The 14,461-nt window shown below is 40.6% G+C and overlaps 1 protein-coding gene across 5 annotated transcripts in view; it reads left to right on the forward strand.

Annotated features, from left to right (window-relative positions):
• NRP1 (neuropilin 1) overlaps positions 1-14,461 on the forward strand; it is a 290,386-nt gene that overhangs the window by 123,453 nt on the left and 152,472 nt on the right. For all 5 annotated transcript variants that reach the window (XM_069211236.1, XM_069211237.1, XM_069211238.1 and 2 more), the window contains 2 exons: positions 3,935-4,090; positions 6,006-6,166. In XM_069211236.1, coding sequence (XP_069067337.1) covers positions 3,935-4,090; positions 6,006-6,166 — 317 coding nt within the window. The remainder of the gene's footprint in view (positions 1-3,934; positions 4,091-6,005; positions 6,167-14,461) is intronic.

A 14,461-nucleotide genomic window follows, 5' to 3' on the forward strand; every position in this document is an offset into this window, starting at 1 on the left:
TGAAATCCCAGATTTCCAGCATTTCAAAATGAATGTCGACCATCTGCAACCGAAGTTGGTATGTGAAAATTGGGCACGTGCTCACTTAACTTCACATTCAAGGCAGCTTTAGAGTGCTCAAGTAGTTGCATTGATTGAGAGAATGGATATTTCTGGACAAGATCGCCATTTAGGAGATACAAGGGCTAGCAAATACTACCCCTAGGCGGCTACTTGCATATCTACATCCAGCATCAAAAACAGTGTTGTAAAATAACTATATCTTTAGCATTTACTTGTTTAGCAGCTAGTCTTTGGTGCCTGTTATCTGCCATTGATTAGTAAGATGATAAATTGTAATGTTAAGTGGTGCGTCATTATGGTCAGTAGTCCTTGTGATGTTTTTTCCTGTGAGAATGCCAATGCCCATGACACACAGCTCATCCTCTCACTATTCGAAGATCTTTCCACCACAAAAGCTAACTTCCACCGATGCATGATGAACGCAGTGGACTGGGTGAAGGGCAACTGTATCAAACTCAACACGGAAAAAATGGAAGTCCCCATTTTGGAAACAACATCTTGCCTTGGACTGACATATAGTGGCCCACAGAGCTCGGCATTCACTTCCCCCTGCCTCACCAGACCACGCCGGCAACCTCAGCATTATTCTAGATAGCAAGCTATCAATGAATAAATTTGTTGAAGGAGTCTCACCCGCCTAATTCCACACCCTTTGCATGCTCCACAATATCTTCGGGTGGCTCCCAGCAAACACCAGAAAGACAGTGACAGAGGACTTCATCACCAGCTGACTGAGCTATTGAAATACACTCTACGTAGGAATCACTGCATGCCTTCTGAAGATACTCCGGACAATATAGAACTCAGCAGCAAGACTCATACTCAACCTCACCAGAAAGACCCCTATCACACCCCATCTCAAGAAACTACACTGGCTCTAGATTCAGAAGCAATGCCAGTTCAGGATGCTGACCCACGCCTACTAGGCCCTGCACAACGAAGGACCAGCATACATCAGCAAACGCCTCCCCTTCCACCTTGCAGACACCCCACGGATCCATCGAGCCAGCTGCAGAAGACAACCCTTCTCGCATTTGGCAGTCAAGGCTTGGAACAATCTCCCCCTGTACCTGAGGACTGCACCGTCACATCAGCGATTCTGAAGACAACTTAATACCTTGATGTTCAAATGATCATACCCCCACACAGCAGCATACAGTTCCAGCGCCTCAAGACCCCCCCTGTGATCTGCATCACTCTCTAAATGTTTCATTGTTTGATTGTGATGTCATGGGTGTGAAAAGAGTCAGTGATGCCAGTTCCATTACAACTGTGATTTTAGTGAATTGACATCATTGCAATAAGTGTGCAACCTCATTAAACAAACACAGACGGATGTTGTTCTCACTTGAATGGGATTCCAGGTTCTCAGCATCTCTATATTCTTTAGGTGCACAGGGGTGTACAATGATCTTCGGAACACTGGGCAATGTGCCATTTCGCAATATGCCCCATGAAAATAGGCCCATAACCGATGCTTCAAAATGCCAAAACTTAATGGCACCAAAAATGCCTTCCTAAGATCACTTTGGTGTGGTGTAGGTGCAAGTACACTATGATATGCTTACTGAAACTTCTACAGTTCGGGTGCACAAACAAAGTAGGACGTAGAATCCTAGCGCCGCAGATATTGAATGAATGGCATTTTTAAATAAATTGTTCCCATTTCTGGAAAGCACCTTCATGTGGTATTTGGCACCTGCAGCTGTCTTGTGATCACATCATTATATCCAGATACTCTAAACTACCTTTTTTTGCTATAATCAGCTGCGACGTTTAGTATGTATAAAAGCCAACACTTGCTCAGGGGAGGCACACTTTCTTTGCACAGTGTGCTCAAACCAATAGTTTCAATGCGGCTTGAAAAACTCGAGAGCCCATTTCGGAATTTAATGTATAGACGAGGGATAGTTGTCATAGGCAATGGTTCCTTGATTTAATTTAATAACGAAGACTGACGATGCATGAGTATCCACGTGAAAGTGTTAGTACCTCAGTGGTTTGATTGGCCGTAGTGGATACTTTAAAGAGTTTAAAGGTCAGATCATGTTTAAATATAGCATCTGCTTCCATACTGTCGGACAGGATGGCTTCTGAGCTTTTGCTGGGATGTGGAGAGCTGTGGTTATCCGTGAGTGACAGCACGTACCTAGAGCCTAGATCCTTGCAAGGATTTGCAAAGTATTTTAGTACAGACATCCGAGTTTCAAACCCGCTTGTAGCTATCTGTTTCTCTTCAGGTCAACTTCTAGTGACAGCGCCCTCAACGTAAAGTCCAAGGTCTAACCATTGCATACTCCAGTAGAAAATCACTGGTGCTGAGTATGTAAGGCCAAGTCTGTTGTTCTTAAGTATAGTGAGTAGTGTCTGTTCTTTCACCTACTGTAAATGACGTACTGAAAATCGGTTCATATTGTGAAGAGTTTGCACCCTCCAAACTGATTTTAGTTGACGAAAGAGGGGCTTCAAGGTCCTTTCTGTAATACCAAAAGTACATATGCTGTTGAAGCACCCATCAAATGGGTAAATCTCTATTCCCACTTTACAGTGCGTGTGCTAGAATCCACACCCTCTGAAGAACGTACAGGCATTTTGCGTTGCTTTCTTCCCAGCAGAGTGGGAACTTCAAGAACTGGCGTGGAGGGTCCCCATATAATTATATTTGTATCTGGTCATAAAACAACAAATGTGTTTCAGAAATGAAGTTATAATTTATTTTCTGCGCAAATCTAGTGTGAAATGTTATCTACAGATTATGTGGAAATTATCATTAAAACAACCAGTGAGGTGTCTATTGTTATGCTGCCTTCTAAGTACCTTTGTCTTACACCTTATAGTTTATGAAGCAAATGATGGCCCTGGATTCCGTTGAAGGGTGAAGCAGGGCCATGCTATTCGGCTCAGGGCAATTCCTCTGAAAATAACAGAAGATTAAGTTTATATTCATTCAGCTCATATGATCAGCTACACTTTATCCGCATCACTGCAAATGAGTTTCAGTATTCCTTCAATGGGATTTTTTAAATCTCTTGCTTACAAAGTAACCTGCTTTATAGATCTTTAAAATCAGTTTTCAATCAACATCCTTCAGATTTGAAGTGATTTCCACTATGTTATACCAAATTTCTTCTCGTACAGGGGTTAGGAGGCTTAGATTCCGTTACTGCCTTTATCTTCCAATGGGAGACAAAAAAAGGGGTTGTGGCAGCATGGATTGTGGACAAGATGGTGGAAACGAACTCTCCTCATAAATGCTCTTTGCACACTGCAAACCCATCTAGGATATTTCCCCTTATGTTTTGAGGTTCGTGGTTTGATATTCACTTTTATTAGTGTTTAACCTCTGCTATTTACTGCCAAATTCTCCCTGCTTGCCCCTTTGCTTTCTCCTCCTGTAACGTCTCCCAGGGTATAATGTAGATGGCGTGGGCATGATCCCAGCTAAAGTTCAGCAGCCTGCAGTGGCGTGGGAGCGGTGCCTTATTATCTGATATGCAGCTCCTCCGAGGGGAGAAACTTCAGATATTTGCCACAAACCTCTAAAGTAGGTGCACTTATGTACCTTAAGTAAATTGACCAATGTGGAGAGGAGGGCACACATGGTGTGATAATGGAAGGTTTCATTCGAGTTAGTCTTTAGAGAAGCCCTCACAAGCATTAGAACCATGTAACATCTTACCTGTTTCTTTTAAAGATGCCAGAAACATATGCAGCTATATATGTAAGTTTGTGTGTAGTGTGGGTGTATTTGTCTCGTGTAGAATCATAAATGAATCTGACATCTGCATGATATGTATATATTTAATTAATGTAGAATAACTTTATTTTATAAGAATCACCCATAAATAACCAATAATTCTGTTTCTTACAGTTGGTCCGCACATAGGTCGTTACTGTGGGCAGAACAACCCAGCCCGCATTCGCTCCTCAACTGGCATCCTTGCTTTGAGTTTTTTCACCGACAGCGCCATCGCCAAGGAGGGATTCACTGCTAACTATACTGTCTTACAGGAAAGTGGAACTGAAGGTCAGTGCTTAATGCTCCCACAGAGTCCCTGCATGAATAATCTCAGCTATGTATTCCAGCACTCCAGGAGCCGCATAAAACATTAAAGAGGCTCCTAAATAAATAACCATGTTATATATATATATATACATATATATATATATATATTTTTTTTTTTTTTTTTTTTTTTTAAGTAAATGGAAAATATGCAGTTTCCCAACAAGCAGCTCCCAAAAGGGAAAGAAAAGTCTTAAGTCAGTTCTTCCTGTGACAATAGTATCGTAGACTGTTCTTTTTCTTAGATATTAATGAATACAAAAGATATTTCTTCAAGCCTTTTTAAAATTCACTCCATTAATAGCCCTTAGAGGCTTAATTTGAAAACTTGTTGAATTTACACAGAAGGTGTCCACTGGGCAAGGAAAGTGGGTGTATGAGTTTTTTGCCCAGATAGCACAAATATATGGACAATTATGCAAATAGTGTTGTACATATCTTGTAATATTTTTAATGTTTTATATACAAATTGCTATTGCTGATTTTATTTCTAAACAACTGAAATGTCATATTTCATATCCTGGATATAAATTCGATTGAACTGGAGGGTGTGTACAGAACATCTAATGAATTAAATTATCCAACCTTTAAAAGGTGCATTGTTTGTACCACCTTTCCATATTCATTAGGGCCCACTCCCGTACTTCCTATAGAGATCTACGCATAGAAAACTTCAGGGGAAGATGGCCTCAAATGTAGCTAAAGAAATTGTATTACGAGGGACAGAGAGATTCTGTTTGAAGGCTGATGTTCACATCTTCTCACCATTGTTCTGAGCAAAATAGTTGCCACTCCACCTACCTCAGAGAAAGGCTGGTTTACAGGAACAGGCTGGCTGGTTTTGGCACACTCCTTTATTATTTGAAGTGGTCATTATCTAAAGCTGAATTCATTGGTGCTAACACCAATCAGCCCCTAACATTTTCCACAAACAGCAGCCTCACAACCTGCACTAGATTAGACTAATCCTGCAGTGCTCAAACACGGTCACCAAAGCCATGAACTGTATTTCGGAATCACTGGAAGAAAATTGATTTTGTAAATATATTTCTGATTTATAGTCTTTGTCTTATCTCTGTTGTCACTTAATCTTCAAGTGAGTTATCAGTTTTGCCATCCAAACGCCACTCAGCTAACGTGGATCTTACATTGCTCCACACAATATTAAAATTAATATTTATTATTCACATGCTTAACAAATATGGGGCTTTGGAGTGCAGCGTTTAGCATAGGAAAAAATAAATGTGATGAACTAATCTGCAAGAGTTTAACGATGCCAGCTACTTTCTGTAGCAACAATTGTGGTACCGTGCTTTGAGACGTGGATCTGAGCCTCATTCAACCCAAATTTTAAACATATCGTCGGGCAACAAATTACCTTTTGCAAGTATGACTCTATGAAACATATATCTAGCCTAACGCATGTCAGTGAAAAGTGCAGGTCAGGTTAACTTTTTCATGGCAGGGGACCTCTGAAACGTTGCGTGATGTAGCAGAGCGTTCATGTTCAGAGCGGGGCTATTTATTTTGAAGTTAAACTGTTCAGGTCTTCACTCTGTGGCCAACTAGCAGCGCTGAAGGGAATGCTTGTAACACTTTTGTGGATCACGGACGTTATCTAAAAATACAAGAATAATAGCCTAGTTTCATGTCAACGTTTATGCCTAGAGAAGCATAATCATTGGAATGATTTGTTAATATAAAAATCATCTATACTCTTACACCCAAAGTTCTATAAGAAACATACAAGTATGAATGCCTTAAATGTGTTATTGAGATAATTGTCAGAATAGACTAGCTGAACAGAACAAATACACTGCCATACACCAGAGACAGAAAACTTCCTTTATATTACTTTCTTTCCATTGGTGTCATCTAGAGTGCAAGGAACCACTTGGCATGGAATCCGGAGAAATTGATTCTGACCAGATCACAGTTTCAACTCAATACAGCACCAACTGGTCCGCTGAACGGTCACGGCTCAACTACCCTGAGAATGGATGGACTCCGGGAGAAGATTCCATTAAGGAATGGATACAGGTAAGCAGATCCACCCTCGCAGGCCATCATAAACAAATATGAGAAGCATGTGCCCACATCGCAGCAGCATGCGCTCAGCAATTGCAAGTGTTAGTGCCACTACGGAAATCACAAGCCGAGCAAGACCAAATGATGCTAACAGTGTCAATAATTTATTTTGTTTGTCTGCTGCATTGGTCTGGCTTCCCAAGAGGTACTTATATTACCGATTAGCGTTTTGTTCTTCAGTCAGCATTAGTTCAAAGCATATATGGGAACTGAAACAGTAAATATTTTAGTATGCGCCCTAAGTACTTGCACTGTGGAGACTGCTAAATTACTTGCAGCAGACATAAAAATCTGAAAGTGTCACATTGAATAAATCTTCTATTTAGCAATCCTTTTTAAGTTAATCCAGGTCTTTTTCTGTGTTGTCTAGAGATATTCCTTTTTCCTTGTGTTTGTTTTTTTAGCAAATTGTGAATACTTATGTTGATGCAAATGTTACCTTGTTGGCAAAATGTTCGTATTTTGACAGTATACAACAGAGGTAATGTCTTTAGACCATCCATGACTGATTGGTTTAGTGGGCTTGTGTAGTGCTATATGATGGTTGCATTAGGGTTGGGTGGAATGGAAAAATGGGACAAGCTGTTAAATTTTGAAGTTCGTATTTTTGTCAGCAATTCAATAATAGTTTGTGGAAACAAGGTGTACATCCATTTTTACAAATGTATATTTGGAACAATTGAGATGGGAAATTCAACCAGGAAATTTAGAAATATGGTATGTAGATTCCTTAGTGTAAACAAGGAAGAGAATGAAATGGTGCTCGCTAAAGTATGGATCATATAATTTAATATGAAATATCCTCCTGTACTTTCAGATTCATGATTACTTCATATTTTAAGCTAAGTAGAGTGTATCAATATAAATCTTCACTATCATGCCTCAGCAAGTGCAATATGTATGATCAGCTTCCAGGGGTGCAAAAGTGGCGTCCACCTTGCCAAGGGCTCCCTCTGTCAGTGAAGTGTAACTCAGATTGTTTTTATGTAGAATATTTACAGAACATGTGCAAATGTCAAAGATTCTTAACAATTTAAAACTTACTGGGGTTCATAACTAGCACAGGGGTGCTTTCCATTTTGGTTATGTTGTGGAACTGTGTATTTATTTTTGCACATGCCCCAGCAAAATACTGGGCATAATCTGCAGGATGGAAATGCAAGACATAGAGAAGACATTGGTGATATCTGAACCACTATTTTTTCTATGGCTACCACCTAGTTACACCTCTTCAGACTGCCCCAATCTACACATACTCCATCCAACACTCCACGTCCATTCTCAACCAAGATACTTAAAGGATCCAAACCTCCAAGGCATAGCTCCTCCTGGGTCCTACTTTCATCCACAAGCATGCTACTTCTACTTGTCTTCCACCTCCCAGGTTTCCAGAATCCATATATCCAATTTAACTATGCACCTTTTGTCCGAACAACAGCTGAGAGGAACACCACTCTGAAAAGACTCCCATGAACATTGCCTCAGACATTAAAACGTACCTGCTCTTACAATCATTATTCCTTCCTTGAAAACCCCACTTCAGCTGCCTTTCCATGTTCAACAATGCTAAACAGGCTAAAGCCTTTTAAGCACCAACTAGATCCTTATTGGCTAGTGCTGATGAAAGCTCTTGGCATGACAATGGTGTTAGCAACAATCTCCTTATAGATCAATGAGACAGGATTTAGCTAGCAAACCTGCCAGGGTGAAGTTAACGAAGTAGATTACAGAGGAAGTAGAGCTACTCTACTCCCTTGGAAATACTAAACAAGCATTTGCAATGCAATGGGTCTCACATTTGCTTGAGTTAGAGCTATTAGCGTTGTAAACTCCTAACCAGACTTTTCTTGCCAAATAAATTGAAAATGAAAAGTAAAACTGTTTCACATAAGCCAATTTAAAGCACCATGCCATGAGTGTGAAAGAGACACACAAAAGAAAAAAGAAGGTTGCTCACAGTCAGACGTATCAGCAAAAGTGCAATTAGCCATGTAACAGGGTCGATGTCCAAGGCGATAACCAAACTGCCCCAAGGAGGGGCAAACGTAAAACATTTACCAATGAAAACAAGTGATTTTTGAAGGGCAAGCCCATGAACGAGCGATAGTGATGCATGGTTAAAAGCCCACATAGATAACAATATGTCGGAAAAGCAGCGCTTCAGCGCTGCTGTGCTCAACCTAAAAATGGGCTTTCCTGAATATCCATGGTAGGAGATGGCCCCAAATCCATTAATAAAAATACAAGAAAGGTTTTTCAACTCAGCCTTACACAGGAGCAATCTCTATCACTTATTAGGAGCGTGACCAAGACATGGGTATAAACTATTTAGACATAACAGAGCTATTTTTAATGTCTGGCGCTGTCATCCAAACACTGGACCAGCCCTTTGTTTTTATCGATTTATTCATCATGAAAAGCAATTTATGATTGTGCCTACAAATTGTTCTTCACTGGATATAGTAAGTCACATTTGCAGATAGAAATGGGCTTTTGGTCTTGCAGGCCACCGTTTTTACCAGACATTGGGTTCTGAGCATAACATTGGTTTTCACGGGGACCGCTGTACACGTAATACACTGTACAGTGTGGAAGTCTCTGTTCAGTGCTCACAGCTGTTATATATTGAGATGTTTCCTAGTAGCACTGCTTTTTACAGACTACTTGTAAAAAAATGCAACATATGCATGAGGAAGATGATGTGATTTTCTCTCGTTGTTTCCCATCTCATTACACACACTTCCAAAACGTGTTCTACTGCCGTGTGTGAACTAGTTTCTTTTATTTTAATTTACTCATGGAGGCGTTTAATCCATAATTGCTGAAGCGTGGTGGAACTTGGCCAGAACTTCTCTCTTCACTTTCTTGAGCACGGAGGCCCGCATTTTACATTAATGTTTAATCCTCTGCATGGCTCTAAAATCAGCACTGCAGTCTTACTGCCCACTGACCCATATAAGTCGTGTGCTTGGCATCTGAAAGGATCTTAGAACATCAAAAAAAGAGTCTGGTCATAAATGTTCACAAAAGGACTAACATATTTGGCTCTCTTCAGCTCTCTAACTTTCATAGGGCCCAGTGAGGGCTTCTGTCATGGATGAATTATCAGTAAAGGAAGTGGTAAGACACACCATACTCCAGCTCTTTTGTGTGCACACCTGCTTCCCAGCCTGGTTGACTCAGGTCACGAATTCCGAGATACCTTGCGACCATGCAAGCATGCTGAAGCGCCCCGTTTGTAAGGCATTGCTTTCTGGCACAGCGGGCACCCTTGTTCTATTGCAATAAGTGGAATTTAAGAGCAGAACTAAAGCAGGTCAAAGCAGAAGCCTTCTCAAGCATTACAAAATCCACAAAGTAATGCTGTGGGGCAGTTAATACCGATTAGGCCTCTTAAGGGGAACCCCTTGGGGGCGCACACAATGCTCACTTCATTTGTATGGCTCACTCAGGCGGATTTGTTCAGAATTTCTTCCAATTGGCGGATACTTTCCTTTGCTAGAAAAAATGGGCCAATATTAGTCTATATATGCTCGGTTTTGTGAACATCCCATTTCAACAGCGCATTCTCTTTCCTAAATGAATTATTGTCCAGCACACTGATACGCCAACAGGATTACAGTTAAAAAGCAGAAAACACGAATGCATTCTAATGAATCAAATGTGCACCAGGCACCGTTTTAATAAAAACTGGCTTATTTACGAGAGGTATTTATTTACGGGGAATCTGTTTCACTTTCGCCCTGAATTATCTTTCACGTTCTGTTGCCATAGCAACGATATGAGCAAAGCCAGATCATGTGGTCTCGCCGTGGATTAACTATGCTGCTTTGAAAGCAGCAGTAGTTCCAGAGAGAGAAAGATAGCAAACTATCTCAATTTGCATGAGTCAAATTAGGAATTTTCTGACCGACGGGTAACAACAATACATTAATTATCCACCAGCAATCCTCTGCTTCCTGGGATGTATACCATCTACAAGAGACTAGGAATAAAGTTTGTTTAATAGTGGAAGGAGAGAGAGAAACATAAGGAGTCTAGGACACATCAGAGAGTTTTAGCACACAAACTAGATTTATTACAGGAGAAGCCAACCATCTATTTTTATTTTAAGGAAACCATGTCTCGACCTAGACGCCCTCAACTCGTAACTCAATTTTATTGCCCCAACACTTTTAAAGTGTTTTGGTCAGTGGCGTCACACACAAAAGAGCACTCCCCAGCAAGAATTTGGTTTATGAGACGCTAAGGATACATTGTGTCGAGCCACTTCGCAGCTATGCAAAGATCCTGGGTTGAGCAGTATGCCTCCTGAACAGTGGGAACTCCAGTGCACTGAAATGACTGCTGGGACCTAAGTTACATATGGGTTTGAAGTGAGTTCTGCACCAAGCTTCTCGGCGTCTAAATGGTGCATTGTGGATCATGACCCAGGTATCAGTTACTACATGCATCACTAACAGAGAAGGTGGGTTCATTTCTGGTTAATGAGCTACACAAAGTTAGTCAAGATAAGGGGTGATGGTGTGAATCATCTGAACTGAAGCACATTCAGATGTCTTTTTAAACCCCATTAGGACAAAAGAACAAGAAAAAGTAGGTCTGAGGTTGCAAATGGAGACATTGTTAATATAAATAAAACATTTCAGGCTGGCAGCTCCGTCTGAACTCTTCATTGTGCATATGAATGAGACCAATATTCGCTGTCTTCAAAGACAAAAGAGGAATCCACTCCTCCTATGGCAATTTAGCCGCCTTAGCTGTCATGGCCACTTCTTGGAGCGTGTCTATGGTTTACTGAATGCAATTTAGCAATATTGTACTGTCCTTTTGTGGAACGAAAGATCCTGTTCCGACTATTGAGCTGGTGAAGGGTCATAGTGGATGATGACAATCTTTACAAATTCAAGAAGACAACTTTTGAGTTTTATAGCAGGAAGGCTCAGTGTTCTTTGTGTATTTATAAGAATCTGTACAATCACCTGGTTTTTGGATCAGCAATGAGTTTAGCAGTGTTCTAATACACACCAAAGCCAGGGGCTTTAGATGTGAAAAATGTGGAATGTTTCAGCTACAAAAGCCATATGTTTCATATTTATCGACTGTGTAGTCCCACTGCACAGTTGTCTTTCTCCTGAACCTTCCTCTCCCCAGCGAACCCACTGCTGTCTGCCCAAAACCATGACTGCACGCCGGAATAGTTTCCAGCTTCTACAGTGTCTAGGTATTTACAGTCTTCAAAATGAGAGGCTAGACTGTCTAAAAACGAGAGCGGCCCAAGCTAAGCTCACCTCCTTCTTCAGGTTTGATTTATTAAGCATAACAAATTCAGTTACAAAGCTCATGAACGTTTCTTGAAAAACAACTTGCTCCAAAACAGTAAAATCATGCAGACTTTATAATAAAAGCAATGCACGTTGCAGTGAAGTAGTATGTGCATTAGTTTGCTTTTTGAATAATTAAAAATTGTGATAAAACACAGTGAAGCACATACACAGAAGCAGGAAACCCGCCCTATCTCCCATCACATTTTTTTATGTAGTTGGCATTTTTGAGTACTAATCTTCAAGGTTTGGAAGCAAGCTGTTGTAGGTATCTTGTATTCACTGATAGTGATGAAAGGTATTCATCCAGTACCACCACTGACTATGATCATCATCTGTCACTCTTTAAAGTGGTAGTCCAGTAACAAAAGCTGAAGTTGAAGTTGTCTCTCTCTCTCTATCTCACTTCACTTTATTATTTTTGGATTATAATCACTATTCGAAAACTCTTTCCCTGGAGCTACATGCCTACATCTTCTCTCATGCTGGAATTTCCTGATTTAATAATGTAGGCAGGAAGTCTCAGAAAGAGATTACAGCATTCCTACTGATTCACAATACCTAGTCTGTGTTACAACCTATGATGGGAAGGATTATCTTCTTTCAGAGTTCTTCAACTCGGATTACTAATGGGCAACAGAAAATTGCAGTGAGCATGTCTCATCCTAGAGCTTATGCAAATCTCTGTTGTTCCACCCTGTGCCAAAATGAAGTCTCCAATGGAGACTGTGCTAGACGACTGCAGTAAATATATGATTGACCAGAGCTCTCCTTCATTGATTAAGTGCTAGAAAACTACACTATAATACCAGCTGCCATTACATGCAGCATATTGTGAAAATTATGGATTTGTTCAAATGTTAAATACGGGCAGAAAAGTGTTTATCACACCGCCTGTGGCTCAGTAGTGTGTACCACCTGTTACAGTAAGAAACATCAAACATTAATGAAAACCAGTTTCATGGTTCACATTCCACTTTCAATGTTCTAACATGGATTTCATGCAGATAAATGAAAGTGAGGTTGAGTTGATGGGTAGAGATGCTGGCTATGAGAGTATCCTAGTATTTACCCTGCTCATTGCTTTTGACTTTCGTGTCATCCTAACGTTTATTCTTTATTTGTCTAGTGTCACATAATATAAATATTCCATAAAAGGATATTGTATGCCATGCTGCTTCACATGTTAATTCACATTTGATATTTCAAATGGGGAACATCATGAAGTCAGTACATTTTAATAAAAATGGAAGAGATTTCATCCGTCATTTGCTCATTGTTTCTAACCTTTTTTCATGACACTGTATAATGGTGTTCATATGTATTGATTATTGTGATTCCTAGAGTGCACTGGCAACCAGGAACCAAGCTACCACAAGGAGAAACAGTGATGACTCGGGCCATCTGATAAAATAAATCAGTGCTTTTTTGCCTGTGCCTGAAGAAGCTGCAGTTCATCTCTTAAATAGAACTGCTGGTGCTCGTCTACCTCTTCTGCAGCAGAGTATGAAGATAAAAGTCTTGTGCTCCAAATGACTTGCTGTTCCACATCATTTAGCCGTGGTGCTATGGTTCATGCTCTGCGCTCTTCAGCTATCCAATTTATTGTTGGTAGCTGGGTTATTGGGGCAAAAATCTCCAGAGTCTTTGTGTTTTCACTGAAGACATGAACCTGTTGAAAAGCTGCACTACAAACATTGTAAATATACCAATAAGGCTTGCCAGCTGCCGCCATACAGGCATATCAAGCCAGTGCCATGGTGTAATGGGAAACGTGGCACCATCCTTTGGTGATTCTCACTATATATCACCCTATGTCGCCCACCATTTACTTTGGTGGATGCATATTTAGTGTGGTGCAGGGCTCTCTCTGCTAAAAATATTAGTGCACCATTGTCTCTATTCAGAGTTCATATACCTATTGTGAAAAAGCTTCAACCTATTGTAGCTAATAACAGATGCATGTGACAATTTTATGTGTGTGACTCACAGACTAGGTTAGTAGAGGCTGCAGCGGGCTGCTCTAGAGAGACCCCAGAACAGTTCATAAAACACCAGCTCCTTGTCAGGTACTTCCAAATACTTAACACTAGTGGCGAACCCTTGAAGTGACTTTGTGAAGGAACCTCATTCACCGGGATCTCTAATGGGGCCTCAACCTCTCCTGACATAGTTCACAAAAGATGACCAATAAGTTAATGGCAGACAATTAATAAAAACCAGGTGTGATCTTAAACAGTATGAAGATATGATGTCAAAGCCGTCTGCTTGAACAAATGTTTCGCTGAAGTGTCCAGTCATAGCAATTAGGGCCAGTTTTAGGGTTTTCTGTTTCCCCCTGTAACTACTTCATGAATATTCTCCTATCGATAATAACGTGTCGTTTTTTCCTGTCATATGATGAGCTTAAGCCAAAATAGGTATAATCAGCACAATGAAAATCCACATGTTTCCCAGACATTTCACAAGATCCTATCAAGACCGAAAGGATCCCTGGAAATTCTGCACTACCACATGAGGCTTCAGCATACAGCAGGCATTTTCATTCATGAGGTCAGGCCTAGGCAACACGCATAAGATGTTTCTCAACATGCTGTAATCTACTTCTTTGGGCTTTCCCCACACCCACCAAATGCCCATCACTTTCATTTGTTCCTTGGCCTGCCTTTCAAATTTCCTTTGGTTTCTTTGAAATGCTTTACTTTTGTCCCGCCTTTTGGCTGTTTTGTTACCACCCTGGAGACTGACCCTGTTACATGAATTATTGCACAATCGCCCATATAGGTTAGTGTCAGCACACTACTTTTTTCTTTGGCCTCGGCTTGTTTTATTAGTTTCCTGTCGTGTTTTGATCCATTTCCGCAATGGTTCATTTTGGGCCACTTGGCTTGTGTCCGGGAAAACGCATTCAGCTAACGCCATT

The sequence above is a fragment of the Pleurodeles waltl genome, chromosome 10 (assembly GCF_031143425.1).
Source record: "Pleurodeles waltl isolate 20211129_DDA chromosome 10, aPleWal1.hap1.20221129, whole genome shotgun sequence".
In the NCBI taxonomy this organism is placed as follows: domain Eukaryota; kingdom Metazoa; phylum Chordata; class Amphibia; order Caudata; family Salamandridae; genus Pleurodeles; species Pleurodeles waltl.